We start from the raw sequence: 27,821 nt of genomic DNA, 5'->3' as shown, positions 1-27,821 counted from the left end.
CACCACTGATGAAATTGATTATTTTCTGGGCAGTACAGTATAATAAATATAGAGAGTACGTTTGTGGTAAATTTCTTAAGTGTAGAGTAAGAGTTCAGTTTTTAAAGCAGACAACAAGGATAGAAGGAAAAAAGGGGCCCTATAAATGTTCTGTAGTCAGGAGAAAATTTATTGAGGTTATAGATTGATGAAGAATATGAAAACCAAGAATAGTGTTTCTTTTAAAAATACTAAAATATGAAACAGTAATTGAATCTTTTTTTTTTACTGAAAGTAGTTTTATTTAATTATTTTCAGGTGCTAATAAGTCTTTGAAAGAGTGATTATATTACATCTATATAAAAGGAGACCTTAGCTTGTAATAGTGAACATAGCCCATCTTACCATCACTGAAATTTGCACCGAGGGCACAGAATTAAACCTTAAATTCCAGCACTTGGAGGCAGAGGCAGGTAGATCTTGTTTCCAGGGCTACACAAGAGAAACCCTGTCTGGAAAAGCAAAACTAAAACAAGTTAAAAAAGAAAAAAAAAGTTAATGCTGTCATTCAGTTATCAGTGACACATTATTGCTTGGCCATTTGTTTCACTTGATTTTAGTAAGCTGTGGCAACTTAACAAACGTAGACAGAACCATGATTAATATTCCAGTTGTGTGAACTTTATTCTGTCTGACCAGACAACTGATGACAAGCTTTATTTTATTTTGAGTATTTAGATGAATGTGTGACTGTGTCTTTACATTACACCTTCATTTTCCTATTCATGACTTATGTGCAGGTAGTGTGTACTAGATGCTTTGCCCAAGTATTCTTTTAAGCCAGCATGATGTTATACACCTTTAATCCCTAAACTTCAGAGGAAGAGGTGGGTGGATTTCTCTGAGTTAGAGGATAGTCTGATTCACATAGTGAGTTCCAGGCCTGCCAAGGCTACATAGTGAGACTTTGTCTTTAAGGGAATATACTTTAAAAATATATAGTACTACTTTAAAAAACTTAGTTTGTGAACTGATAGTTTGTTTAGTTCTGAACAGAGTTGGAGAGTCAGTTTTTCTCTTATCTTTCCTGGTCCTTCCTAATATGGAATTGAATTATCTTTCACCACTAATTACCTCTCTCAGGGTATGTTGACTGTAAATAGCTTGATTTGACAGTGTCACTCTGTGAAAAAGTACTTTTCTTTTTACTTAAAAACTTGGCAAAGGCAGAGCTGCATAGGCTTTGGTGTGCTTTAGGGTATGACATTCAGATCCAGTTCCTCTTTTATCAAAAGAAAAAAACAGCACATCATACTTAGAAGATGTACATTAGGTTCCTTTCAACACTATTTACCCCACTAATGATGATTTTTCTTTTAAAAATTGCATACATATATGTATATATAGTGTATGACTGTTTTACCTGTGCATATGTCTTTGTACCATTGCATGCTCTGCTCACGACGGCTAGGAATGGCATCTGGTCTCTTGTGACTGAAATTACAGACAGTTGTGAGCTGACGTGAGGGTGCTGGGAATTGAACCCTTGTCCTCTGGAAGAGCAGCCAGTGCTCTTAATTGCTGAGCCATCTCTAGTATTGATTTTCTTAAAATGTGTTCACCCTATGTTTTGATGTTTGGTGCACCTCTTACGGATGCTGCCAGCATCTGCGAGTTGAGAGATTCTGCCATTTCTTATCACTCCCTTGCTTAGAAATAAATATATTGGGAATTGCTAGTGTACGAATACGTCTCATGCTTATGAAATTACCCGACTAAAGATGGTAGAGGGGCTGGGTTGTAAATTACTGTGTGGTAAAGGTTAGTTTCTAATTCACACCCTATGGTCATCTCCAATAACTAGACTTCACTAGTTTTCCATTTACCATGTGGCAGTTCTAGTGAAGTACTGTTTGGAATAATTAAACAGACCTATTATGTTTTTGTTTCTTGTTGAATAATTTAGTCCTACCAAGGTAGGCCTTTGGTGAAGACAGATGTTTGTTTGTAGAAGTTGAGTTTGTTCTGAATATTTTTAAGGAAACATCAAGGAACAAATGCCTAATTTGGATGGTAACTTGTCTAACTCTTAGTGTGGCTGCTGGTAAAATACACAGCTGTTCATTGACCTCTTTGACAGGTCTCTGAGTAAAATAGAAAATGCCTAGAGGAAGAAAAACAGAACTACTTGGCTCCCAAAATGGGATTAGTAATCAGAAAATTTAAAAATATACTAGTATTCTGTATTATGCCTTTTATTTTATGTCTTTTCGGCTACTATTTCATTAAGTTAATTTTGTGTCATCAGAGTGATTAGAAATTCAGTTCTTTCTGCTTTTGTTTTCATCTCTTTGTAATGAGTAACATGAGAATTTAAGTGTTTATAGAGTTTAGTATTTTTCCTAGTGTAGAAACCAAATGAAGCCTGTCTCTTTTTAGAAATGACTTTCTCTAGTGTCCAGGCCCTAAGATATATCCCAGAACCCCAAGCTTCATGCATTGTTTCTTTCTTTTTTCTTTTTTTTTTTTAAAGATTTATTTATTTATTATGTATACAAAGTTCTGGTGCCAGCAGGCCAGAAGAGGGCTCCAGATCCAGATCTCACTACAGATGGTTGGGAGCCACTGTGTGGTTGCTGGGAATTGAACTCAGGACTTCTGGAAGAGCAGGCAGCGCTCTTTAACCACTGAGCCATCTCACCAGCCCCCATGCATTGTTTCTTTTACCATTACCCTCCAACCTTTTTAACATGGAAGCCAATTCTTACTCCTGGAAAACTCTAGAGACAAGTTCCTAGTCCCATAGACAGTAGTCAATAGTAACAGAACATCTGTTTTATTAGGCATTGTACAAATACTTGCTGTTCAGAATAACTTATGAATTGGACAGAACAAGTTTACCCACAGAAGTTTAATACAAATATAAAGGGAAAATAAGAAGAAAATAATTATGTAGATAAAGCAATCCAATTCTCCTCACCGCTACAGACCTAACTTCTTCAAAGTTCTTGGAATGTCTTGTTTTAATTTTTACTCTGATTTTTTTTTAATGGCCTTGAGTGTTTTGTGATATTTAAGAAGGCATTAACTTAAAAATATAGGTGTACAGGAGCCTGGTGAAGTGAAAGATAATCTTTATAATTTAAAATTTAGTAGTGTTATTCAAACCATAGAAAAGATGATTGTGGATGATTTTGATTTCCTTAGTTATATTGGTATGAGTAGTTTCCCATTTTTTACCTTTTTTTTTATTGACTAGGTAAGTTAAATTTTTTTACTAACTAGTACTTTTGCTTCCCAGGGGTATTATTTCAAGAGAATCTTGACTTCTGGTAATATAACATAGCTTGAAGTATGTAGTTCTAACCTGAAAAGGGTTGAGTTCTATATGATTCAGTTTGTGGTTGATTGTTAGCTCTTCTATGTTGGGGTGTTTGTACAGAGGGAACACAGAATGACTAGTTGGAAACTCACTTTGCTCCAAAAGGTAATTTTTCATGGATTGTATGGGCTTCCTAAATATCAGACGTGAAGGATACTAATAAAATTTCAAGTGTTTTGTAAAGAAAGTCACATCTGCAGTTGGAATAACTGTTAGCTTTTGTTTCTGGATTTTATTTTAGAAAATAGTAAACATTCTAAACACTTAACATTTAAACAATAAAAAGCTGAAATATTTTGGGTGACTAGTAAATAGAGTACTTATTGTGAGAAAGATAATCTATATAGTTAAAAGTTTAATTCAAGCTATAGAAAAAAAATGATTGAATGACTTTTATTTCCTTAGTTTAGTTGATAATTATCTCCCCCCCTTTTGTTGACTAAGTTAAATGTTTTACTATGTAATAAGATGTTTTCATGACATTATTTCTCATGAATGTTCACCTCTACTTACTGGAATAAATGCATCTAAAAGCCAAAGCTAAGACTGCTTACATTTTAATTCTTGATTTTGAAATAAATTTAGATTTGTAAAAAAGTGAAAAAGTAATATGGAAGTTGGTATTAAGTCACAGGAAGTTGTATTTGGGAACATAAAATTGTTAATTGCTTTTCAAATCTTGCTCAGCTTTTAAAATTAGTCCTTTTTCTTTGTCTCTTTCTCTCCCTTTCCTTTGGTTTGAGTCATGGTTTCATACAACTCAGGCCTACCTTTAACTCACTGTGTAGCCCAGGGCTACCCAAACTTGCTCATCTTCCAGCCTCTGCCTCCTATGGCCTGGCATTATAGGAGTATACCACTAAGTCCAACTCATGCACTTTCCTTCCTCTTGGTTTTCTGAAGACAGGGTTTCCCAGTAGCTATGGAGCCTGTCCTGGAACTCGTTTTGTAGTCCAGGCTGGCCTGAAACTCAGAGATCTGCCTGCCTCTGTCTCCTGAGTGCTGGGATGAAAGGACTTTTCCCTCCTCTTTAGTAGCCTTTAATTCTGTGGTGGTGCTTTTTTCCTTTATGACACCCTCCTCACTCCTTCTCCTATGACTTCAGTACTTTCGAACAGTTTTTAAGTATTGAGTTAGTTTGCTTTTTTTTATTTAAATTTATTTATTTATTAAAGATTTCTGCCTCCTCCCCACCGCCACCTCCCATTTCCCTCCCCCTTCCCCAATCAAGTTCCCCTCCCTCGTCAGCCCTAACTAAGAGCAATCAGGGTTCCCTGCCCTGTGGGAAGTCCAAGGATCACCCACCTCCATCCCGGGTCTAGTAAGGTGAGCATACAAATTGCCACAAAGCCAGTACGTGCAGTAGGATCAAAAACCCATTGCCATTGTTCTTGAGTTCTCAGTAGTCCTCATTGTCCGCTATGTTCAGTGAGTCCGGTTTTATCCCATGTTAGTTTGCTTTTTTATGATTAGATTGAGTTTATGTAGTTTGGCAAGGAAAATCACACACAAGTACTTCAGTGTGTCAAACAAGGAAGGGTGAGTATATGTGTTAACTTTAATTGCTTGATTGTGGTGAGTTATATTTGACATTCTTTCACCATATAGTTCTTTTTTCTCCTTTTTAATTAATAGTACTCCATATCCTGTGTTGCTCATTGATTTAGCAAACACTGCTCTTAACTGTTGAGCCATTTCTCCAGCCCTTGATTGTTTTTAAAATTAGTCTTTAACATGACTATTCATTTTAATGTTTGTATGTTACCCACACTACTCATTTTCACGTCTCTTTTCTCTCTTCCTTTCTTCCTGAAGATTCCCTTTCTCCCCACTAGTATTTCCCCTGCAACTTACATGATACATACATGCATGCATGCACACGCGCGCGCACACACACACACGATATCTTGATTTTTTTTTCTTTTTACATTTCTATCCTGCAGGAGAAAACATGTGGTTTCAGTTTGAATTCCTTCATAGCTAAATAAAACTCTAGTGTGTGTGTGTGTAATTTTCTTTATAAAAATAATTTGTTGCTGGACATCTGGACTAATTTTGTGTCTTGGCAATTGTTAATGCTACAATAAAAATGGGCTTGCAGATCTTTGTGGTATTCTCACTTTGATTCTTAATTTATATTATTTTTAATTATGCATAGGTGTGTGCATCTGTGTGCAGATTCATGCATGTGAGTAAAGGTGTATGCAGATCCCAGAGACATCAGGTCTCCTGGAGCTGGAGTTAGAGATGGTTGTGAACCACCTGAGGTGGGTGCTGAGAGAGTCTTCTGGAAGAGTAGCAAGTTCTTTTAACAACTGAGCCATCTCTCTCCAGCTACCGATTTTAATTTTTTTGGGCTATATATTTAGGAATGGAATAGCTATGTCATATGACATTTCTGTCGCTAGTGTTTTGAAGAGCCTTTAGTGATTTCCATCGTGACTGACCGTTCCCACTAGTGGTGGCTGAGGCTTTCTGCTGTCCCTCATTATCCTTGGCAGCATTTGTTTTCCTGATGGGTAGCCATTCTGACTGAAAGGAGGCAGAATCTCGATGTAGTTTTGACTTTCCTTCATGTTAAAGGATGTTGAACAGTTTTTCATATATTTATTGGCCATTTCTACTCTTGAGAATTGTCTCCTCATTCCATTTGCTCATCCTTTGAATGATTTTTTTTGATGTTTAATTTTTTAATTCGTGGATTCTAGTTATTATTAATTGTCTTGTTGACTGAGTTTTCTGTCCTGCGCAAAGAAACACACAGAGGTCTACATTAATTATAAACTGGTTGGCCTATTAGCTCAGGCTTCTTATTAATTCTTATAATGTATATTAGCCCATAATTCTTGTCTGTGTTAGCCACATGGGTTGGTACCTGTTATCAGTGAGGCAGTCTCATCTTGCTTCCTCTGGGTGGGTGAAGACTGCATCTTTCCTCTTACCAGAATTCTGTTCTCGTTGCCCTTCCTCTACTTCCTGCCTGGTCACCCATCTATACTTCCTGCCTGGCTACTGACCAATCAGCATTTTATTAGACAAGTACAAGAAACAAATCTTTATAGGGTAAAACTGTTGTTCCACAGCATTCTCTGTCAGAGGCATATAACTGACAAAACTTCTCTCATTCTGTAGGCTATTGCTGTTATTTTTTCCTTTGTTTATAGAGGCCTTTTCACGTTATATATTCCTATTTGTTAGTTCTTGTTATTTCCTGGGCTTCTGGAGCCCAGTTCAGAGTGTTCCTGTATACTCCTGTGCCTTGACGTGCTTCCCTGTGACGTGAGACATTCCGGTCTTGCATTATGGCCTTTGATCCATTTAGAATTGTTTTTGTACAGGATGAAAGATAAGGATCTAACTTCATTATTCTACGTGAGGATACCCAGTTTTCCCACACCTTTTATTTAGAGTGCTCTTTCTCTGATATATGATTTTAGTACATTTGTTTAAATTCTTGTTTCTAGCACTGTTGATTTCTGGATTCTGTGTATTCTGTTAGTCCTGCTGTCTGGTTTTGTACCACTGCCATGTAGTTTCTGTTGGCTTGACTCTGGTAAAAAACTGGGTGCTGATAGATGCTTCTAGCATTGTTATATTTGTTGGGATTGCTTTGACTTATTTAAGGTGTGTGTGCGCGTGTGCATATGCGCCCTGACAATAATTTTAGAATTGTTTTTTCTAGTTCTTTGAAGAATGTCATTGGCATTATAATGAGCACTGACTTGGCCCTGTAAATTATTTTTAGTAAGATGGCAATTTTGCAATATTCTATTCTAGGTGTTTCATGGGATATTTGTTCATTGTATATTGCCAACTGTATCATGCCTTTAAAAAAAAAAGCAGCAACAACAACAAAACACCCAACAATAAATTTAATGCTTAGAACTCCAGAGATGTTTTTTAACAAACTGTCTTTCTTAATCATAGGAATATTTAATTGGAAGATAAATGCCCAATTTAGGAGTTACTGTAGTAGAAATTTTAAATACTAATGGTTCAAAACTTTGATCCCTCTGAACCATTGTTGTAGGTTGACTATTGTGTATGTATGTGGAGCATTTCAGCAGGATAGTGTTAGCGGAATCTCTGATTGCTACGACTTAGGGAATGAAAAGTTTTGAGCATAGGGGTTTTGGAAAAAGTACTAAATAAAATTAAAAAGAATTGGATTGAGTTGAGCAATTCAGTAAGTGAGTTGTAATAACATGAGATACAAGTTCAGAAAGATTAGATCAGAGATCTCCCAAATTAGAGTTACTGTTAGAACTAGAACTTAGAAATAGTATAGCCCAAATTGTTGAGGCTTTTCTGTCTAGACAGGTGCTATTTATCTGCTCAGATTCAGCTATGAATTAGTTTGTAATCGGGAGGACTACAAGTTTCAGTTATTTACATTCCTGACAGCCCTATCTTCTAAATAATTTATATACTATTATTAGAGTGATAAGTCTTTAAGACTGAGAAGTCAGGGTGCAACACTTACCTTAGACTTGAGGTCTTTGGAAATTTAGAACTGTGACTTGTGGATCTGGGAGGAGGAGGTATGTGTGGATATGATCAAAATGAATACAATATTATTTTAAAATAATAATGTTTTAAATATTGACCTATTCTTGCATTTATAGTAGCAAGCTCCCCTCCCCTAAGGTTGAATCTTGGGCCTTGCACATGATGTATACGCACTCTGCCATTCTGCCACATGTGTAGTCTTCCCCTTTGTTTTTGATGCTGTTTGTCTGTTTTTGGATTATTTAGCACCTCTTTTGCATTTATAGATTATTTAGAACCGCTTTTGTATTTATAGCAGTAAACACCATTTCCCTACTCTATCTCTTGCCTCAGTGCTGAGAGTTGAAACAAGGACCTACATTACTGACTTATGTTCCCCAGCCCCCCACTTCGTTTTGACTGCTTTTTTCCCCTTCTTTAATTATCAGTCCTACTTTCAGCTTTCCCACCTGTATTTATATACAAATTTTATACATACTTTAAGATGTAGTTTTAATTATGTGAATGCGCTTGCGTGTTAGTGTGTGCACTTGAATGCAGGTCTGCCTGAATGCCAGAGATGTTTGATATCCTTGGAGCTGGAGGTACATGTGTATTTCAAGTGCCTGATTGTATGTATACTGGGAACTGAACACACAGGTCCTCTATAAGTAGGAGTACATGCTCTTAACCACCTCTCCCCCCTCATGTGTATTTTAAATTGATTAAATTTTCCATTAAAAATATTATATTATGTGTATGGGTGTTTTGTCTGCATTTATGTTAGTATACGATGTGTATGCTTGGTACCTGAGGCACTCAGAAGAGGTTATAGAACTGGAGGTTACAGTCGTGAACCCCCGTGTAGGTATCAGAGCTATTATTTCTTAGCCACTAAACCATCTAGCCCAGTGGTTCTCAACCTTCTTAATGTTGTGACCCTTTAATACAACAGTTTCTTTTTTTTTTTTTTTTTTCTTTTTTTTGGTTTTTCGAGACAGGGTTTCTCTGTGGTTTTGGAGCCTGTCCTGGAACTCGCTCTTGTAGACCAGGCTGGTCTCGAACTCGGAGAGATCCGCCTGCCTCTGCCTCCTGAGTGCTGGGATTAAAAGCGTGCGCCACCACCGCCTGGCTCAATACAACTGTGGTGATCCCCAGTCATGAAATATTTCATTTTTATTTTATAACTGTAACTTTGCTATTGTTAGGAATCGTAATATAAATATCTGGTATTCAGAATATCTAATACACAACTCTGTTGTATAATATTTTAAGGTATGTTACATTTGTTTAATGATGTAAAGATGTGTTGCTTATGTTTATGTTGCATTTGTTTAACTCTGTGAAGCTCTGATTCTTTGCCTGTCTAAAACATTGAATGGTCTAGTGAAGAGCTTAACAGCCAATAATAGCAAGGCAGGAGAAAGGATAGGTGGTGCTGGGAGGCAGATAGTATAAATAGAAGTAGAAATCTGGAGGAAAAGAAAAGGAGCAAGATAGAATAAGGAGAAGCCAGCCACCCAGCTACAAAACAAGCAGTGTAGTAAGAAAGAAAGATCTAGAAAAAGGTAAAAGCCCAGAGGCAAAAGGTGGATGTATTAATTTAGGTTAAGAAAAGCCAACAAGAAACAAGTTAAGCAAAGGCTGGGCATTTTATAAGTAACAATAAGCCTCCATGTGTGATTTATTTGGGAGCTGGGAAGGCTGTTAATTAGTGGATTTTTATACTAGTGGTATGTTCATATCATGAGAATTGACTAATTTGTGAAGAAATTTAAGTGATAATAAATTAATAACAACTAATATTTTCATTTAGATACCTGAGCAAAGAATATGTGTAATTTTAATTAAATATTTAAAGTATAAAAATAACTTAGAGGGACTGGTGGAATGGCTCAGTCTTCTTTTAGTCTAATCTAGTATACTCCTTTTGATTCTATTTGCTGATTATCAAAAGAGAATGTGTGCATTTCTTTGAATGGTGAAGATTTTATAGCTGATTAAGAACACTTGGATTGTACCTTTTTCTTACGGATTTTACTGAAGAAATATGAGTTAAGTAAGTAGTTAGAATTATATTTGACAGTTCCTTTTTGTGTGTGTATGTGTGTGTGTATTTCATGATTGTGTGTGTGTATTTCATGGAACGAATGGTTTTTTCCTCCTTTTTCTCAAGGAGGCATTGCTCAGTTATATAGGCGCCAAACTAGCCTTAATAATGGAATATCATATTGTAATGATAGTATGTTCCAGTGTGAAGGGCCTATATATTGATACATAGTTGAAGCACATTTCATATTTAATGGAAGATTCCATTTTTCTTCATAGGATTTAATTCATTAAAGTAAAACTTTCATAATTTTCAGTGTGGTTTGTTTTCTGTTACTGTCTTTCCTTGGAAACTCCTACCTTAGTTGTCTAGTCCAGGGCACCATCCTCTGACTTACCAGTATTTCACTGCATCTTGATGACCTTGGCACACCGGGGTACTTGTCTTCCCTAGTTCTTACCTCCTTTTGTGTTGTTATTTAGGTACTGTTTTCCTCTTCCCTGGAATGTTGCTTTATTAAGGTTCATATAGTTCTGTCTCGCTTTTTCTTTTCAGAGCTTTAACTGCTAAATTTGTACACCTCTAAACTTGGTATGTGTTGTCTTTTGAGAATTTTGTGTATATTAAAGATATCTAAAATATCCAGGGTGTGTCCATTTTAAATCTTACTGTGGCAGATTATTTATAAAGAATAAGAGTTTTTGGTATTTTCTTTTATGTGTTCTTATGACAAATAAAGCTATTTAAAATGACTGGCCTCATTTTTAAGCATGAGTATTTTATGTAAACTAAAATTTATGTGATTATGATTAAGAGTCTCTGCTCTGAAGTTAGTTTTAATATGATGTGTAATTTGGTTGATGTAATTTGATTTATGGTAGAAATGAAGACTGTCACCTTGTAAACAGGCTTAATCCAGAGAATGACAGATAGGGCACCAGCTGTTCATATTGTATCAGGGACGTGCCCCTTCCCCTTTCCCTGGATTAAGAAGGACATATTTTTGTCTAACACATTTGAAATTTTTACTTTTAACAGAAATTAGCAGAGTACGGAAAGACATGTACAATGACACATTAAATGGCAGTACGGAGAAAAGGAGTGCAGAATTGCCTGATGCTGTGGGACCTATTGTTCAGTTACAAGAGAAACTTTATGTGCCTGTAAAAGAATACCCAGATGTAAGTATATTTGTTGTTTTGCTCATTTTTTCCTGCATCACACAATATGCATTCAAGATCACTTTTATATTTATTAGTTGCTTTAAAAGTGCTATGTATGAAACTGGAAATGGAAGTAATTTTATGTGGCTAATTAAACATTTTCTTTTTAGCATATATTTCCATTTGGTTTTTGCTATGTCACTTTGGGAAATACATATGGTGAAGACTTTGGAATTTCATACTTGAGGTCAAGAATTGTGGGAAGATTTGTCCTGAATGTTCAAGATGAAGTACAACTCTGGTGGTCTTCAGTCTGACCACACAAATCCCCAGCTTGGACCATGTATTCTTTCTGTAAAATGAGAGTCCTAGACTTCATGGTGCTTCCAACTCTGTTTCTATGGAAAGGATTCTTTGCAATCCGATTCCTCCTTTTCCTAGTCTTCTTTAGTCATTTGCTCAACCAGTCTCTAGTATTTTTCTTTTGGAAATAGTCTCCTCCTATACCGGCTGATTTTGAAGTACGCCTTTGGTTTCAAAATCCTATGTGATAAAATTAATTCTATTTCTCTGCCCTCATCTTAAATGATTTTCCCACTTCTTTCCAGTGTAATCATATTGGCCTTTTTTTTGACTTTTAGGATAAGTCAAATCTATTCCCAGCTTCAAGATATTGTGTCATTTATACAATGATAGAGTTTTCATTGTGACTGGCTGCTGCTTTTCCTTAAGTGTGGTTAAGTGTCATCTCCACTCCTCCCCTAACCCTGTCCTCTCATGCTCCACCTCTACAGCACTGTTACCTGGTGTTTTAGTTTTCTTTCTCCCTAGCACAGCAGGGCTGGGGATGTGGGGCTGTCAAATGACCCTTCACAGGGGTCACATATCAGAAATCTTACCTATTAGATATTTATAATTCATAGCAGTAGCAAAATTACAATTCTGAAGTAGCAATTTAATTTTGTATTTGAAAGTCACCACAACATGAGGAACTGTGTTAAAGGGTTGCAGCATCAGGAAGGTTAAGAATCGCTGCCCTAGCAGAATTTATTGTACATAAAACAATATGTACAATATTTTTAATATTTGTTAATTCACTGCCTTTTACTACTGATCCTGTAATACTAGCACATAGTAGCTATTCATTACTTACTGAGTATGTAAAGGAAAAATAATGACTGTTGTATTTGAGAATACTTATTGGAAAACAAATGGAAGAATGACTGATTTTAAAAACGGTTTTTGAACCCATTAGTTTATTCAGACAATATTAGTTTATAGGTGGAGTATAAATGTCTTAAATGGGGGGGTGGAGTTTTGGTATTTTACAACTTGCAATTTTTAGTACACCTTTCTTTAGTTTATACATTTACTCTATTTTTGTAAGTAGTTTTTGTTGCAAACACACACACACACACACACACAGAGTTCAGGATAATCTTGCCAAAAGAGGGTTTTGTTGAATGATTATAGGCCTTGTAGAAAATTAGTGACAAGATTTTGTGGATCTTGTCACTGGAGAGCCTTGCTGTTAGATTGTTAAAGATATACAAAGTTAATCTCTGGACTCTTTAGGAATGTGCATGAATACATACATACATACATACACAACAAGAATTAAATCTTGTCTAAATGTTATTTTGTAGGATGTAGAACTTCTTGTGTTTTTCAGGGTTAGTTGATAATTGTATAATCATCAATGCAGAGAATACTGCTTCATATCAATGCATAGTACAAAATGGGAGAAGAATTTAGGGTCCTTTCATAAAGTATTGGAAATCCTGTCTCAATTTCTAGCCAGCATTCATTCGTCAGTTAAAAACTTTCTTAATTTATTTTTATGTGTAAGGGTATTCTGGTTGCCAGAAGAGGCCGTTAGATCCCTTGGGAGTGTAGTTGTAACTGGTTGCAAGCCATCATACGGGTGCTTGGAATTAAACCTGGGTCCTCTGGAAGGGCAGCCAGTGCTTTTAATCTGATGCATCATCTCTCTAGACAATCCCCCTCCCCCAGTTTAAAAAAATGAAACTCAGTTTCTAAAATCAAACATTATAAGACAATATAGTATAAAGATAGAATTGAGTCTTACTAAGGAATGACCCTCAGAAAATAATTATCTTTGTTTTGTGTAATGAAACCATGATGTTTCTGTAAGAACAGCAAACTTTGTTCATACAGTAAAAGCACTGCAGTTCCTAACTATAGGTTTTTAATCTTCCCGAGGTATTTCATGAAGCATTCATTGGCATTGCATGAACTAATGGCATGCACAGTGCAAAATGTGTGTATTCTGTCTTTAGGACCAAGGTTAGGAATATGGCTCATTTGGGTTTGCACAAACATGAGGACCTAACCATGAACCCCAAACACCTATACACAGAAAAGCCAGAAAAGCCAGACGGCATGTGCCTATAACCCCAGCATGGTGGCACAGGAGTGGCAGCACATGAGGATCCCAGGGACTTGTTGACCATCCAGTGTAACTGAAACACAGTTTCAGGTTCAGTGAGAGAGTACCCTGTCTCGAATTAAGGCAGAGAGGGATAGAGGAAGACAACCACTGTCGACCTTTGACCTGAGTACACAGACATGCATACACAGTTGTACACATTTATTTACATATGTACAGCAATACAGAATAAAAATAAGATGATGTTATTTTACTTTTACCTAAATTTATGAAATGTTTAGATTACATAGTTATCTGTGGTAGTTTTAATTTGTTAGTGTATTTTGACAGTGTAAAACTATTTTATGTTTTAGATACAGGAATTATTAATTGACTTAAAGCTTCAGAGACGGCTAGATTTTATGACTCGTTTTTCAGTTTGAATTTTGCTGCTGCTTCTTCCTCCTCCCCCTCCTCTTCCCTCCTTCTCTTCTTATTTTTTGCTTCATTCTGTGCAGAGGTATATTGAGGACCTACCTGTGCATATTTGGCTATACTGAATTTCTGAGGATAGTAGTAGTTATTATTTTAGTGAGTTTCAGGAGAGTATGGAAGCAGTAAATTTTCTTTAGACCTGTTTTGTTTTTTTGAAGTCCAACAGTTTCTAATGTCATAAACCTATTTATAGTCTTTAAAATGGTAGGTGCTTTATTTTGTAAATTATATATCTTAATATTTAAAGATAGATAGTATTCCAAACAATAGTTAAAAGTTATTTTTGGAAAAGACTTACTTGTAAGCAATTGATTGTCAGCCTCAATTAAGATGGAGTGTTTGGTTCATCTTATGTATTATGATCTGCTTTGTTAAACTTTGTTAAGACGGACTTACCAGTAAAATACAAAAGTTACAGGTTTCTAAACTATACATTTCTTTCTTAAAATTCTCATTACACACAACAAAAGGAATCTAACAGAAAAATTGCAAAGAACCCTGTTCCTAGGGGCATTAACTGTTTGTGATAGATATTAAAGGAGAAAAGTTGCTGGTCTAAATTATATACCCATCTTGGGAAAATGGAATTTTTTTGTACCTGAAACAATCAGTTCTAACCTCCCAATACCAGATAGACATGTGGAATGGGCTATGAAGGAAAGTTAATTTTACTTGAACTCTACTGCCCATCTCATAACCTGTTGATTCAGGTTGATACTAATTATTTGAAATGCTCGGATCTAATTTTTGTTTTAGAATAGAAATACTTGCATGTGTAGAAACAGATGTGGGACCTATACCTGAATATGTTTTTGTTTCACATGCAACTTAACACACATTCTGAACATAACTTTACAGAACAGTTTTATTGGAACTGCATTTTCAATACAGTCATGAGTTCAGGTATGGAATTTTCTACTTTTGGTAGCAAGGAGTTTTGTATTTTGGAGCCTTTTGAAAGTTAGGGATATTCAGCTTGAAGCAGTGGTCCTAAATTTATTTTTTAGTGATTGAAGTCATTTATATCTTCTTTTGATTTGTCAGCAGAAATCTGTCTTTAAAAAAGAGAGAACAAATTCTTCTTATGGGTATATCAAGGAACTTTGGAACTAAATTTGATTATTTTGTTCTGAAAGTGTAATTTGTCTTAACAGATCTAGCTATTTATACCAGAGCAGTTCAATTGAGAATTCCTGAAATCAAGTTTCTTTATCATTAACTTGGCTATGTTTTCATAGTAAGATTTATTACTTGGTAGGAATTTTTGCATTTTAAAAATTTATGCTGGTGATTATTGTTGAAGCAGTTAAGAATACTTGTTATTCCTTCTGTGGGCCCAGATTAGGTTGTTAGCACCCCACCCCGTTCCTCATCCTCTGCATGTACTAGTCATGTACATGGCACACAGGTATGTATGCAGGCCAAACATTCATAAACATAAAATTAAAAATAAATCAATCTTTAAAAAATTATCTATGCTCTGTTATTTGTGGTTAATGGAGGAGAGGTTCATTTTTATTAGGGTCTAAATTTTTTCATTTATGGCTGTATCTAAGTAGTATAAACAAACTGTTTAGAATTGTAAAAGAAATGAGAGTTATAAAAGTCTAGGTCTTGGTATATGGTCCAGTGGTAGAGTTTGTGCTGAGCGTGTTTGTCATTCTAGGTTCAATCTCCAACGAACCAACCAATTGTAAAACTACCACCATCACTAACAAAACAAAAAGAAAGCTTAAAATAAGGCATGAATATAAATCAAACATTTTGTATCATTTAGTCTAGAAATGTTCGTATGTAATCTGTGGTAAATAACTACAAAATAATATGAAAATCTATCTTTCCTCAGTCTCACCCAGTATCACTTGACCAGTTTCCACCTGCTGATCCCCACAGCCGCTTATAAGATAACCACTCAGAGGCTTAATGTAATTGACCCATCGATTCCTACTAGTTTGTTTATCACCACATGGCTATGGCTTACTAGTGATACCTTGGTATATTTCTTTTTCTTTCTTTTTTTTTTTTTTTTTTGGTTTTTCGAGACAGGATTTCTCTGTAGCTTTTGGTTCCTGTCCTGGAACTAGCTCGTGTAGACCAGGCTGGACTCGAACGCACAGAGATCCGCCTGCCTCTGCCTCCCGAGTGCTGAGATTAAAGGCGTGCGCCACCACCACCCGGTTTGTGTGGCTATATAGCTCTCCTTGACTCAGCCTTCATTTTCTCCGTATATTTGTTTGGATTTCCTGCCTGGCTTTATTCTGCCTGTCAATTGGCTGAAATACTTTTATTCATTAACTGTAGTGATGAGGTGAGCAGGCCTGCTTTTCATCCCGCCCAGCTCCCGCATGGCTAGCTTTACACCAGAAGTAACAACACACAAATTGTATCCATTTAAAAACTGCCTGGCCCATTAGTTTCAGCCTCTTGTTGGCTAATTCTCACATCTTGCTTTAACCCGTATTTAGTAATCTGTGTAGCACCACGAGGTGGTGGCTTAACCGGGGAAGATTCAGCATGTCTGACCTGGTGGCTGGCTCCATGACGTCTGACCTACTATGCTTTCTTTCTCCCAGCATTCTGTTCCATCTACTCCACCCACCTAAGGGCTGGCCTATCAAATGGCCAAGGCAGTTTCTTTATTAACCAATGAAATCAACACAAAACAGAAAACCCTCCTACATTAATTAACCGATGAGAGAAACACCTTTTCACAGCATACTGAAGGACCTCTTACATCATCTTTGTTCTCATGGAATGCTTAAAGATGTGACAAGCTGTGTAATAATGAGAACCTGAACTTAGAAGTGATTGTTAAGTAAAGAATTGTAGAAGGAAGTTTCTGTCCCTGCTCCCGCAGCAGTTCAGTCCCAAATAAACATATAGAGGCTTATATTAATTATAAACTGTTTGACTGATGGCTCAGGCTTATTACTTACTTAGCTTTTATATCTTAAATTAACCCATTTCTACTAATCTGTGTATTGCCACGTTGCTCTGTTGTGCTTCTGTGGCTATAGGCATCTGCGTCTCTGCTTTTCCTCTTCCCAGAATTCTCCTTGTCTGGTCGTCCTACCTATTCTGTGACAAACGCATTATCCCACAGCAAAGAAGAGGGCATAGAATTACAGTGAAGAATCTGAAGATCTCTGCCTTTGTTATGTGTAGGGATTAAGGAGGAGGAGGGCCTTTCAGCAGAATGAGTTACTGAATAGGACAACAGAGTGAAAGACAGTCTCTCACAGTAATGTAGGATACTAAACAGGACAGTGTGAAAGACGGTTGTCAGTAAATAAGATACAAGGAAAACTTGTGTTATAAAGATCAGTTCTCCTTTTAATTAATAAAACTTCTAACAGACGATGTTTGTGTAGCAAGATGTTGACTTTAAGAACCTTTCTTCTCTATGGTCACAAACATATTTTGTTTCCTAGATTCATCTGTAGTCTTTAGGTCTTGGACTCACTGTGTGTGTGTGTGTGCGCGTGTACGTATATGTGCTTTAAAGCCAGCTATAGTTATACAGTGAGACCCTCTGTTTTAAAAAACAGAATAAAAAAAATGTGACCCAATGGCTAGAAGACTGAAAACATTAATAAGTTGAGGCATGGTTTTCTCAAACACTCGTAGTGTAGTTAGGGAAAAATTATGGAAGTAACAACTGAATTCATTCTGAAAAGCTTGGGAGAGGATTTTTAAATGTAAAATATATTAATCATTTAGAATCCCAAGATTGTTAGTTTAATGACCTTACAAAGGAGATACAAGATGGTATTAAATTTCTGAACTTTTAGGATTTTGTCTACTTAGTAATCCCTTGTGCTTTAAAGGTACATAATACTAATAATACATTATTCAGTGTTATTTTGAGAATTCAGTAACTCAGTATATGCATCTTACCCAAAACAGAATTGGGCTTATTGTCTTGAACATAATACTCCTCCTTTTTAACATGTAAAAATGGTTGCATGGTACAACCCTTGTACTCTAGTTATATCCCTATTGAAGTGGAAAGTGAAGATAATAACTGATTTTTTTCCCTACAGTGTCTTTTACTTTGTTCTTTGAAACAAAATGAGGACATGAGTCAACTTTATTGAGGAATTTCAGACTGTGAGTTCTGTGTTGATTGTAACCTACTATCTAATCATTATTGAGGTATAGTTGGCTAATTGTATACTTTTAAGAAACATAATAGAGTAATTTTTAATTTTATTGAAAAAAGTCATATAATATATTTTGATCACATTCTTTCTTCTTGCCCCAACTCCCCCTATATTCTGTTTACCTGTCCATCCAACAAAAAACACTAAAAATAAACAACTTAAAAACAAAATACCCAAACAAAAGGTACACCGAAAACAATGGAGCCTTTTTTTCTTTTTTTCTTTTTTCTTGTTTTTGGTTCCTACATCTGGACGTTGGATCTACCGTGGACTCCATTGGAGAAAACGAATTTTTTTTTTTTTTTTTTTTTTTTTAAAAGCAGGCATCATTTGTAAGTAGATTCTTGGTTAGGGGTGTGAACATACATATATCAGTCCTGTTGTGTCTGGATAGTTTTTGGAGTCAGCCACCACCTCTGGATCTTAGAATCTTTCCTTTTCCTCTTGCACATGGATTTGTGAGCCTCGAGGGGAAAGTGTTGACAGTCTTTCACCGTGGCACATTGTCTAGTTAGGGGCCTTTGTGTTAACTACCAACTTCTGTAGGAAGAAACTTAGAAATCTGTCATTAGAAGTCACTTTATTGCTATGTTCCTTTAGCAGAACAATAGTAGTGTGTTTTCCCCTAGGTTCCATTACATATCTAATATCAGGTTCTTGGCCACTTTAGCGATGTCAGCTAAGGGTCTCATCTTATTAAGTGGGCCTTAAATACAAGTTAAAAGTGGTTGGTTACTCCCGTAACATTTATACCACCATTGATTTAGCATATCTTGCAGGAAGGTTGCTCTTGTATGTTGCAGCGTTATAGTGGGTAATATTAATGATTTTTCTCCTCTGATAGATGCAGAATACTAAAGTACCATGAGTGCTAGTCAGTAGGGGTGAAGCCTCTAGTTGGGCATCATCTTTCTCTGTATTTGATGACATAAGTAATTTTGTGTCTTCAACATTAAAGTCTTACCAATCAGGTTTTAGAGAGTAGCGAATAGTAGCCTTGGCACTAGCTGGTCATGTATGAGGAAGTTTATGGGGACCCCTTCTAATGTGACTTTTTGATACACGTTGTGAAATGATACCACACTCAAGCTAAGGAAGAGCACATCCATTGCCTCACGTACGTGTGTGTGTGTGTGTGTGAGAGAGAGAGAGACAGAGACAGAGAGAGAACAAATACTTAGTCATCATGTTATATCTGGAACTCCAGAATTTAGTCATGTGGCATAATCAAAACTTTATACTCTGTCACTTAGCTACAGTTTTAATAGTACTGTGTGAATGCGCATATTGGTTGCAGGAAGGCAAGAAATGGATGTAGAGTCCCTGGAGTTGGAATTTCATGTGGTGGTGAAGCCATTATGTAAATACTTTGAGCTGAACTCTGGTCCTCTGAGATAGTAGCAAGGCCTCTTAACTGCTTCTCTCTAGCCCCCAACTCTTTGAGCATTGTGTCTTGAGCATTATCTCTATACTTATCTTACTTATTCTCATAAAATGCAACTCTGTTTTCTGTTCTGTGAGCTTTGATGAGATTCCCCATATGATTGAGATTATGCAGGATTCATGCTTGACTCTCAGTGCGTTGTCTTCCAGATTAGTTTGTATTTTTGAAAAATGACAAGATCTTCCTTTTTTATGGCTAGATAGCATTTCATTTTCATTACCCATTCGTATGGCAGTAGACAATTGAGTCATTTTCATACCTTGGCTAGTGTAAGTAATACTGCAGTGAAAATGGGGTATGCAAAACTTATCAGCACATGATTTAATGTTTATATATTCACCAGTTATGAGATTGCTGGTTCTGGTTGGTTGGTTTGTTTTTAATGTGTTATGTGTAGAATCTTGACATTCTTGTTAGAGATTTGATCATTTCTGCTTGTGTTTGTTTCTGAGTTTCATTAGACTATTTTTGCTAGTTCTGCTTTTAATGTTTTGAAGAACTTCCATGTTTTCCAGAATTGTACTTATGTATGTCCCCATCTGTATGGAACAAGTGTTCCGTTTTCTACCGTATCTTTGCTAGCATGTAATCTATAGCGGTCATTATAACAGGTGTGAGGTGGTATCTTGTATGCTGACTAGTGATGTAAGCTATCCTTTCTTGTGCCTGTTGGATAAGACATTTCTCTGTTTTCTGTAGGAGACTATATTTGTGTATTTATTTAAAATCAGTCTTTTGTTGTTATTGTTTGTTTTGTTGAGTATTACCCTGTTCAAGATATTAGTTTCTCACATATGAATGGCTTGTAGATATTGTCTCTTACTCTATGGTTTGTCTTTTCATTTTGCTTAATGGTGTGTGTATGCTTTATTTTCTTGTTAATAGTTTCATTTGTTTTTCCTTTTGGATGCCTGTTTTTTTTCCATATTTAAAAATCACAGCCAATATTAAGGAGCTTATTTATCTAGTTTTTTTCTTCCCTATTAGGTATGGTATTGTTGCATTTTTGTGTTGGGGTAGGTGTACATTGTGTGCACAGACGTGGAGACAGAGGTTGGTATGTGTCTTTCTTGATTGTTTGCTACCTATATAGGTATGGCTTCTCATTTGAACCCAGAAGTTACTGATTTTGCTAGTATAGGTAAGCAGCTTGTTCAAGGGATCCAATATTGTGATATTTTATTTATCTTTTAATAAATAAAGCTTACCTGAAGATCAAAGGGTAAAACTAAGCCACTAGAGACCCGGCCACGGTGGCACACACCTTTAATCCTAAGGATTTGGGAGGTAGAGGCAGATTTGTGTGAGTTTAAGGCCACCCTGGGCTACACAAGATCAATGCAGAAACAGATTCGGGCAGTGGTGGTGGCTCACACCTTTAATCTCAGTACTAGGGAGTCATACTCCTTTAATCCCAGCACTAAAGGGGAATGAATATAAAGTGGGAGGAGAAAGAGGCTCAGCAATTGCCTAGCCTTGGTAGAGGTAAGACTTCTAGTGGCTTGGCTGTTTTGCTTTTCTGATCTACTGGAACCCCAATATCTGTCTCTGGGTTTTCATTATTTGTGCTATAATCTGATCCCTTGTGTCTGCTTCCCAAGTGCTGGTTTACAGGTGACTTGATACACGCACACATCTGGCTTTTTGAATAGGATTTGGCAGTCTGCACTCTAGGGCTCATACATGCTCATACCAGTGAGTCGTTTAGAATGGACCAAGCCTCTCAAGGAGCTTTATATCTTGTTTCTTTCTAGTTCTACATTTTCAAGTCAAGCATTTTTCTTATTTAAAATAAATTCTTGTACTGGTCTAAGGTGAAGGTCCAGTTTCATTATTCTGAATATGTAAATTCAAGTTTATTTGTATGTGCACCCAAAATGGTTAATGAAGATCTCTTTGATCTGTTGTGTGTAGATTCTTGATAGATTATTTGGCCATTTCTACTTTGTGTTTGTTCCTGAGCTTCATTAGTCTTCGTGATAAAAAAAAAATCAATTCTGTACTGTTTTCATTACTTGTCTTTATAATATAGTTGATTAAATAAGTGTGACGCTCCTACTTTGTTCTATTATAAGATTACTATTTCTGGGGTCTTTTATAGTTTCATGCAAATTTTAAAAAGTATTTTTTTCTGTTTCAATTAAAAATGTAGTTGGGATTTTGTGTAGGGATTTCATTGACTCTGTAGACCATGCTGGCTAGTGAGCACATTTTACCAGTACTAATTACTTGAACTCACTAGGGTGTGATAGCATTCTTTTTGATGCTATTATATATGGAATTGCCTTCTTAATTTTTCTTTTGTGTGTTTTTAATCCAATTTTATGTATGTATATGTTTGTGTACCACATCCTGCGTGGTGCAAATGTGGGTCAAATGCAGTAGATTCTCCCAGAACTGCTATTACAGATGGTTGTGAGTTGTCACGCAGGTTACTGAGGACTGAACTTTGTTCCCCTGGAAGAGGAAGGAGCAAATGCTCTTAAGCATTGAACTATCATCTCTCCAGCCTTTTAATTTTTCTTTTGGCTATTTGTTGTTAATGCATAGATACAAAGTCTGGAATTTTTTTTTTTGTACGTAATTTTGTATCCTTCAACTTTATTGAATTTATCCTAAGTTTTAGCCAGATGATGGTGGCTCACTTATGAGGCAGAGGCAGGCGGATCTCTGTGAGTTTGAGGCCCGAAAAACAAAAACAACAATAAAAATTTTATCCTAAGTTTTTTGTTTTTTAAAATGAAAAAAATTAAGGTTTCCATTAGATATAGAAGGTCGTGCCCTATGCAAAAGAGACATTTTAACTACGTTCATTTCTCCTCTCCTCCCTTTTAGTTCCTTAGATTTTATTTTCTTGGCCTGATTGGTAATTGGTCTGACTAGGACTTCTAGTGTTGTGTTTACAAGTAATGAGGATGGGCATCAGTCAGTTGTCTCTAATCTTAGAAGAGCAAACTTTATTTTGCTTAGACTTGTATCTTTCTTCATCGAGGATATTAGCTTCTACCTTTTTTGCATTCTTATGTGTTCATATCTAGCTTTGGTATGAGGGTAATGTTCTTTTTTTTTTTTTTTTTTTTTTTGGTTTTTCGAGACAGGGTTTCTCTGGTTTTGGAGCCTGTCCTGGAACTAGCTCTTGTAGACCAGGCTGGTCTCGAACTCACAGAGATCCGCCTGCCTTTGCCTCCCAAGTGCTGGGATTAAAGGCGTGCACCACCACTGCCCAGCGAGGGTAATGTTCTTGAAGGAAAATCTTGAAATTGTGCTTTTTTAAAGTTTTGTAAAAGAGTTTGGGGGAGATAGTTTAATTCTTTAAATGTTCGGAACTTATCTTTATCTGGTCATTAGGCTTCCCTTTATTGGGAGGTTTTGAATTGCTTTTTAATCTTATTTTTTTATCATATTTAGATTATTCTTTGAGTCAGTTTGGTAAGTGCTGTGCTTCTTAGGAATTCAGAGATTATTTTGTCTAGTTTGTTGGTAGAATTATTTGTAGTAGCCTTTTTAATTTCTTCTAATTGTTTCTTGCTTCACTTGTCTCCTGGAAGTTTGTTGTTTGAGTTCTCTATTTTTGGTTAGTTTAAAGTTTGTCAAATTTATTTAAGCCTTTGGGTGTAACTTTTTTTAGTCGTCTTTAATTACCTATTTCTCTGCTTTTTCTTCCTTATATTTAGACCTGTGGCACCTGTTTCTGATTAATCTCTTACTCATTTGTTTTAAAATTTTAAATCTCACTTTTTTGGGGGAAGAGCATGAAAACAAAATCAGCTTAGTTCTTTGTTGACAATACTTAATTAGTTTTTCCTTTCTCCAGTTTCAACTGTTTGGGATGTTTTTGAATTTTTATATAGATTTGACTCGATTAACTTTATCTAATCTGAAATGCTGTAAAGTGTGAGGGTTTTTTTTTTTTTAATGATTTACTGATGCTTAAAATATTTTGGATTTTGTGTTTTCAAGTTAGGGACACTTTCCCCTTTTTTCATTGCCTAAAAATACCATTCATTCATTCATTCATTCAAGTTTGCATTTATTCTGTAAAGCACTGTGGGCTTAACAAACTTAGATTATGGCCTCTAACTTCAGGAATGGCCTGCAAAAGACTACTTTGATAAGGGATGTAAGAGGAACATGGAAAATTCTTCAGAGGAGGGAAACAACCTGTCTTTCGGGTTCAGGGTTCCTTCAGAGGGAGTCACAGAAAGGGACCTGTGTTCATTATTGTGGGATGAATGGAAAGATTCGGACTTTTGTTGGATAGGAATGAAGGAGCAAGGCAAGGGTGACAGAAAGAAAACTTTAGAACTACCTGAGAGTTTGAACAGAATAAGAAGTTACTTAGAGGTTTGATAAAAGGAGCAATAGCGAAAGTAAAGCTTGAGAGACACGTGGGGTCTTTTTACTAAACATATACTATCATAGATATTGTCTGCTTGTGGCATAAAACCTTGTACACTCCATTTTATTTTCTAACCTACTCATTTATCTTCTGAAAAGGGCAAGTACAAATCTTACCCAACTCTTTTGGATGGTTTTATTGTCTTACTGAGTGAAAATTTGTCTTAACTTAGAGTATCTTAATTCATATGCCAGTTTAAAGTCTTGTTCTTAACTGTTTAGCAATTTTTGTTTATAGTAGCAGTTGGTGTCAGTGACTTTACTTGAATAGTTTTGTGAGAAGCCTTTTATTAAATAACACTTGTTAAGTCATAGGGCATAAACACAAATGTTTATAAATGGCAAATATAAGAATGGTTTATTAAATGGTTCCTATATATAGTATAAAATAGCCTTTTCTCCAGGAGACCTTCACTACTTATCCATAATTAATATAAATCTATAAACAGGATAATAATCTCCCTCCATGACATCTTGGTTTTGGATAAAATGTTTAGCCCGGTAGATATTGAACCAAAATAAGTTCTCAGTTGTTGTCTAAATTAGAGGTGACCCTGTTCTGTTTTCTACTAACAAGTACATGTACATACATACATACATACATACATACATACATACATACATACATACATACTTTTAACTGGGCAGGCTTAATGCCTACTCTTTATTGTTATTATTTTAAATACCTAGTTTGTAAAATACCTAAATTACAGAAATGGTAGACATGGGATTGGGAATATAGTTTAGTATAGAGTTCTTGCTCTGTGTGTGTGAGAAGCTCAGTTTAATTTCTAGCCCTGCTAAGATAGTCCTTAGAGTACAGAAGAGTTTGAGTCCCTGTTGCTGGAATTTAGAGATAGTTTTGAGCAGCCTGACCTTGGTACCGAAAACCAAACACAGATCCTGCAAGAACTATATTTGCTCTTAACCGCTGAGCATCTATCCAGCCCCCAAATTATCTCTTGTACAAAAGAGTAAGCCAATGCTGGGTGGTAGCATGCAGATGTCTGTGAGTTCAAGGCCAGCCTGGTCTACAGAGCAATTTCCAGAACTACTAGGGCTACATAACCTAAAACTTGCATGCTATTTTATATCTATCTGTCTGTCTGTCTATCATTATCTATCTATCTATCTATCTATCTATCTATCTATCTATCTATCTATCTATCTATCTATCTATCATGTATGTAGTGTTCTGTCTGCATTTTTGCCTGCAGACCAGAAGAGGGCACCAGATCTCATTATAGACTGTTGTGAGCCACCATGTGGTTGCTGGGAATGAACTCAGGACCTCTGGAAGAGAAGTCAGTGCTCTTAACCTCTGAGCCATCTCTCCAGCCCATAACTTTTTATTTTTAATTCCAAAATTTTAAGCAGAGATTACTGTCTAGTAATTCTTAAAGTGCTTCTGAGATGCTTTTGGAAATGTAGTTTCTATCAGTCATATTTTTGGTAATATCTCATAAGAAGATTTTGTTTTTAATTATGCTTATTTAAGGAGGTTCCAGGAGTTTTCATAATTTGCATTTGTCACTGGGAAAAAAATCCATTATTTGTTTTTAAAATGTAGTGAACAAAATGAATAGCAATAGATATAACTGTTTAACTTTTAGAAATTAACATACCACTTGGTAGAAATATAATTGGTGAGCTGCAGCAAAAAGGTCTATACTTAAACAGTAGGGCTAATTGACTATCTTTTATTTTTTTTTCTCTTTTTTTCTTTTCCTTCTGTTGGCTATTCAAGTTGTACTTAGTTCAAGCTCTTTGAAATGATTTTCTTTGAAAGCATTGTGACATTGTTTTAATTGAATGAAGCTGCAGAACTGGCATGATAAATCAACACAGAATGAGTTTTAATGCAAGGCATAGCACATTAACCTGGAAATTGGTTGCAATAGACAAAACAGCTGTTATGACTAATTTTTTTCATTCTCTGCTTAAAGCATCTTGAGAAGGATGACCTTGACAATTCCAATGCATTAGAATCCGTATGGTATATACTTCAGCGTACTTGAACTTTGTTGGTTCATGGGTGCAATAGTAATTGGTTTTTAAGGTTAAGAAAATTTTATCTCACAGATTTCAATATTTGTTTTATCTGCTTTGCAAACAATTTTAGAGTAAGTAATAGTTGTTAGAATTAGTTTTTTTCTGTGTAGTCTCAAGACTCTAATTGCAATAAAAGATATTTAATGTGTCAGAAGGGTAGGGTGTGCCCTCTCGGTGGACAAGTGGTAGGGTAGACAAGCTTATTTGATAAATGATACAGATCAAACCTACTTAAGTTTTAGTTATCATGCTCAGATGTTTCCATAGGAGCTGGGCAGATGGCTCGGTAGATCAAATACTTGCTGTGCAAGTGTAAAGATCTCTGTTTAAAACCCCAGAAGTATGTAAAGTTGTGCCAAGACCTCATCTTTAATCCCAGTACTTCTGCAGGAGGTAAGAAGCAGAGGACAGAATCTTCTGACAGTCATAGACTCCTGGTATGCAGAGTGGCAAACAGCAAAGAGATACTCTGTCTCAAGGTAGAGGCATCTGACACTGACAGTTAGTTGTATTCTGGCTTTTGAATTTGACACCTTTATGCACACATGATATAGTTGCATACACTCCCCTTTGTATGCGTGTATACAAACACACACACACAGTTTTTATTTTATTTTTAATTGACTATATCCTGTTGTAGCATGAATTCTGTTTGTTTTTAATAAAAACCTGGAGTCAGATATTAGGACTTGAAAGCTGAGAGATCAGAGCAACAGTGCAGACAACCACTAGAGAGACCTTTTACTTCTACCGAATCCTCAGATCAAAAGGGTGATTCTGTCCTCAGATTGTGTCCTCTGACTGCTTTAGACTGCATCTCCAGACTGCACAGAGCTTTTGTCTCCTCTTGCCTTGTATTCCTCTCTCCACCCAGCCATATTCCTTCCTTTTGCTATCCCCCTAGTGCTGGGATTAAAGGCGTGGGACTCCCAAATACTGGGATTAAAGGTGTGAGCCACCACTGTCTGGCCTCTAGTGTCTTTAACACTGCACTCTGATTTTCAGGCAAGCTTTATTTGTTAAAACAAAATATTACTACATCCTGTGTTTAAGAGCAAGTCTGAACAAACATTAGAAGGTGTGTGTGTATGTGTGTGTGTGTATAGCATAGGAAGCTAGAAATCAAACAAAAGATAATTGAAATTTTTACATCCTTGAAAAATCATTATATATTTTATAGCATGTAGGAAACATGCAATAAGTATCTGTTTCAGATTTAGATTAAATCTAACCAGTAGATTAAACCTTAGAGGAAGAAAAGATGGAAATAAAAAGCTAAGAATAGATATCAGAGGAAGAATATATGAAATAAAATAAGCCAAAGTACCAATGTAATAAGCAAACCCAAAAATGGCAGTTTTCAATGAATCATTTACTGAAGTTTTACCTTTGTTCATTAGAGCAATTGTGGTTTGTGTCTGCAGCCATTGTTCTTAAGATAAACACCTATTACATTGTATTTTCAAAACAAGTCCTCTTCTTCTTCTTCTTCTTCTTCTTCTTCTTCTTCTTCTTCTTCTTCTTCTTCTTCTTCTTCTTCTTCTTCTTCCTCCTCCTCCTCCTCCTCCTCCTCCTCCTCCTCCTGCTCCTCCTCCTCCTCCTCCTGCTCCTCCTCCTCGCTTTCCCCTCCCCTTTCTCTTCTCCTTCCTCTTCTCCCTTCTTTTTTTTTTTTTTTAATGGATCAACTCCAGTGAGCAAAATTATCAGTCTATGTTTTGGAAGAGTAGTAGCATAAATAACCTGTAATGAAAAATCCTTATAGGGTTGGGGAGGTGGCTTGGATTTGAGACTAGCACCCACACAGTGGTTCACAATCAT

General features: G+C 36.0%; 1 protein-coding gene across 6 annotated transcripts in view; it reads left to right on the top strand.

Annotated features, from left to right (window-relative positions):
- Positions 1 to 27,821, top strand: part of Qki (QKI, KH domain containing RNA binding) — a 111,449-nt gene that overhangs the window by 18,266 nt on the left and 65,362 nt on the right. For all 6 annotated transcript variants that reach the window (XR_009058769.1, XM_057794816.1, XM_057794789.1 and 3 more), the window contains exon 2: positions 10,938 to 11,080. Coding sequence is in view for 5 of the 6 variants with exons in the window: in XM_057794816.1 (XP_057650799.1) it covers positions 10,938 to 11,080 (143 nt within the window). In the remaining variant the exon portion in view is untranslated. The remainder of the gene's footprint in view (positions 1 to 10,937; positions 11,081 to 27,821) is intronic.

This window comes from Chionomys nivalis, chromosome 2 (genome assembly GCF_950005125.1).
Source record: "Chionomys nivalis chromosome 2, mChiNiv1.1, whole genome shotgun sequence".
NCBI classification, from domain to species: domain Eukaryota; kingdom Metazoa; phylum Chordata; class Mammalia; order Rodentia; family Cricetidae; genus Chionomys; species Chionomys nivalis.
Note: the sequence above shows the minus strand (reverse complement) of the source record. Positions and strands in the feature narration are given on the sequence as shown.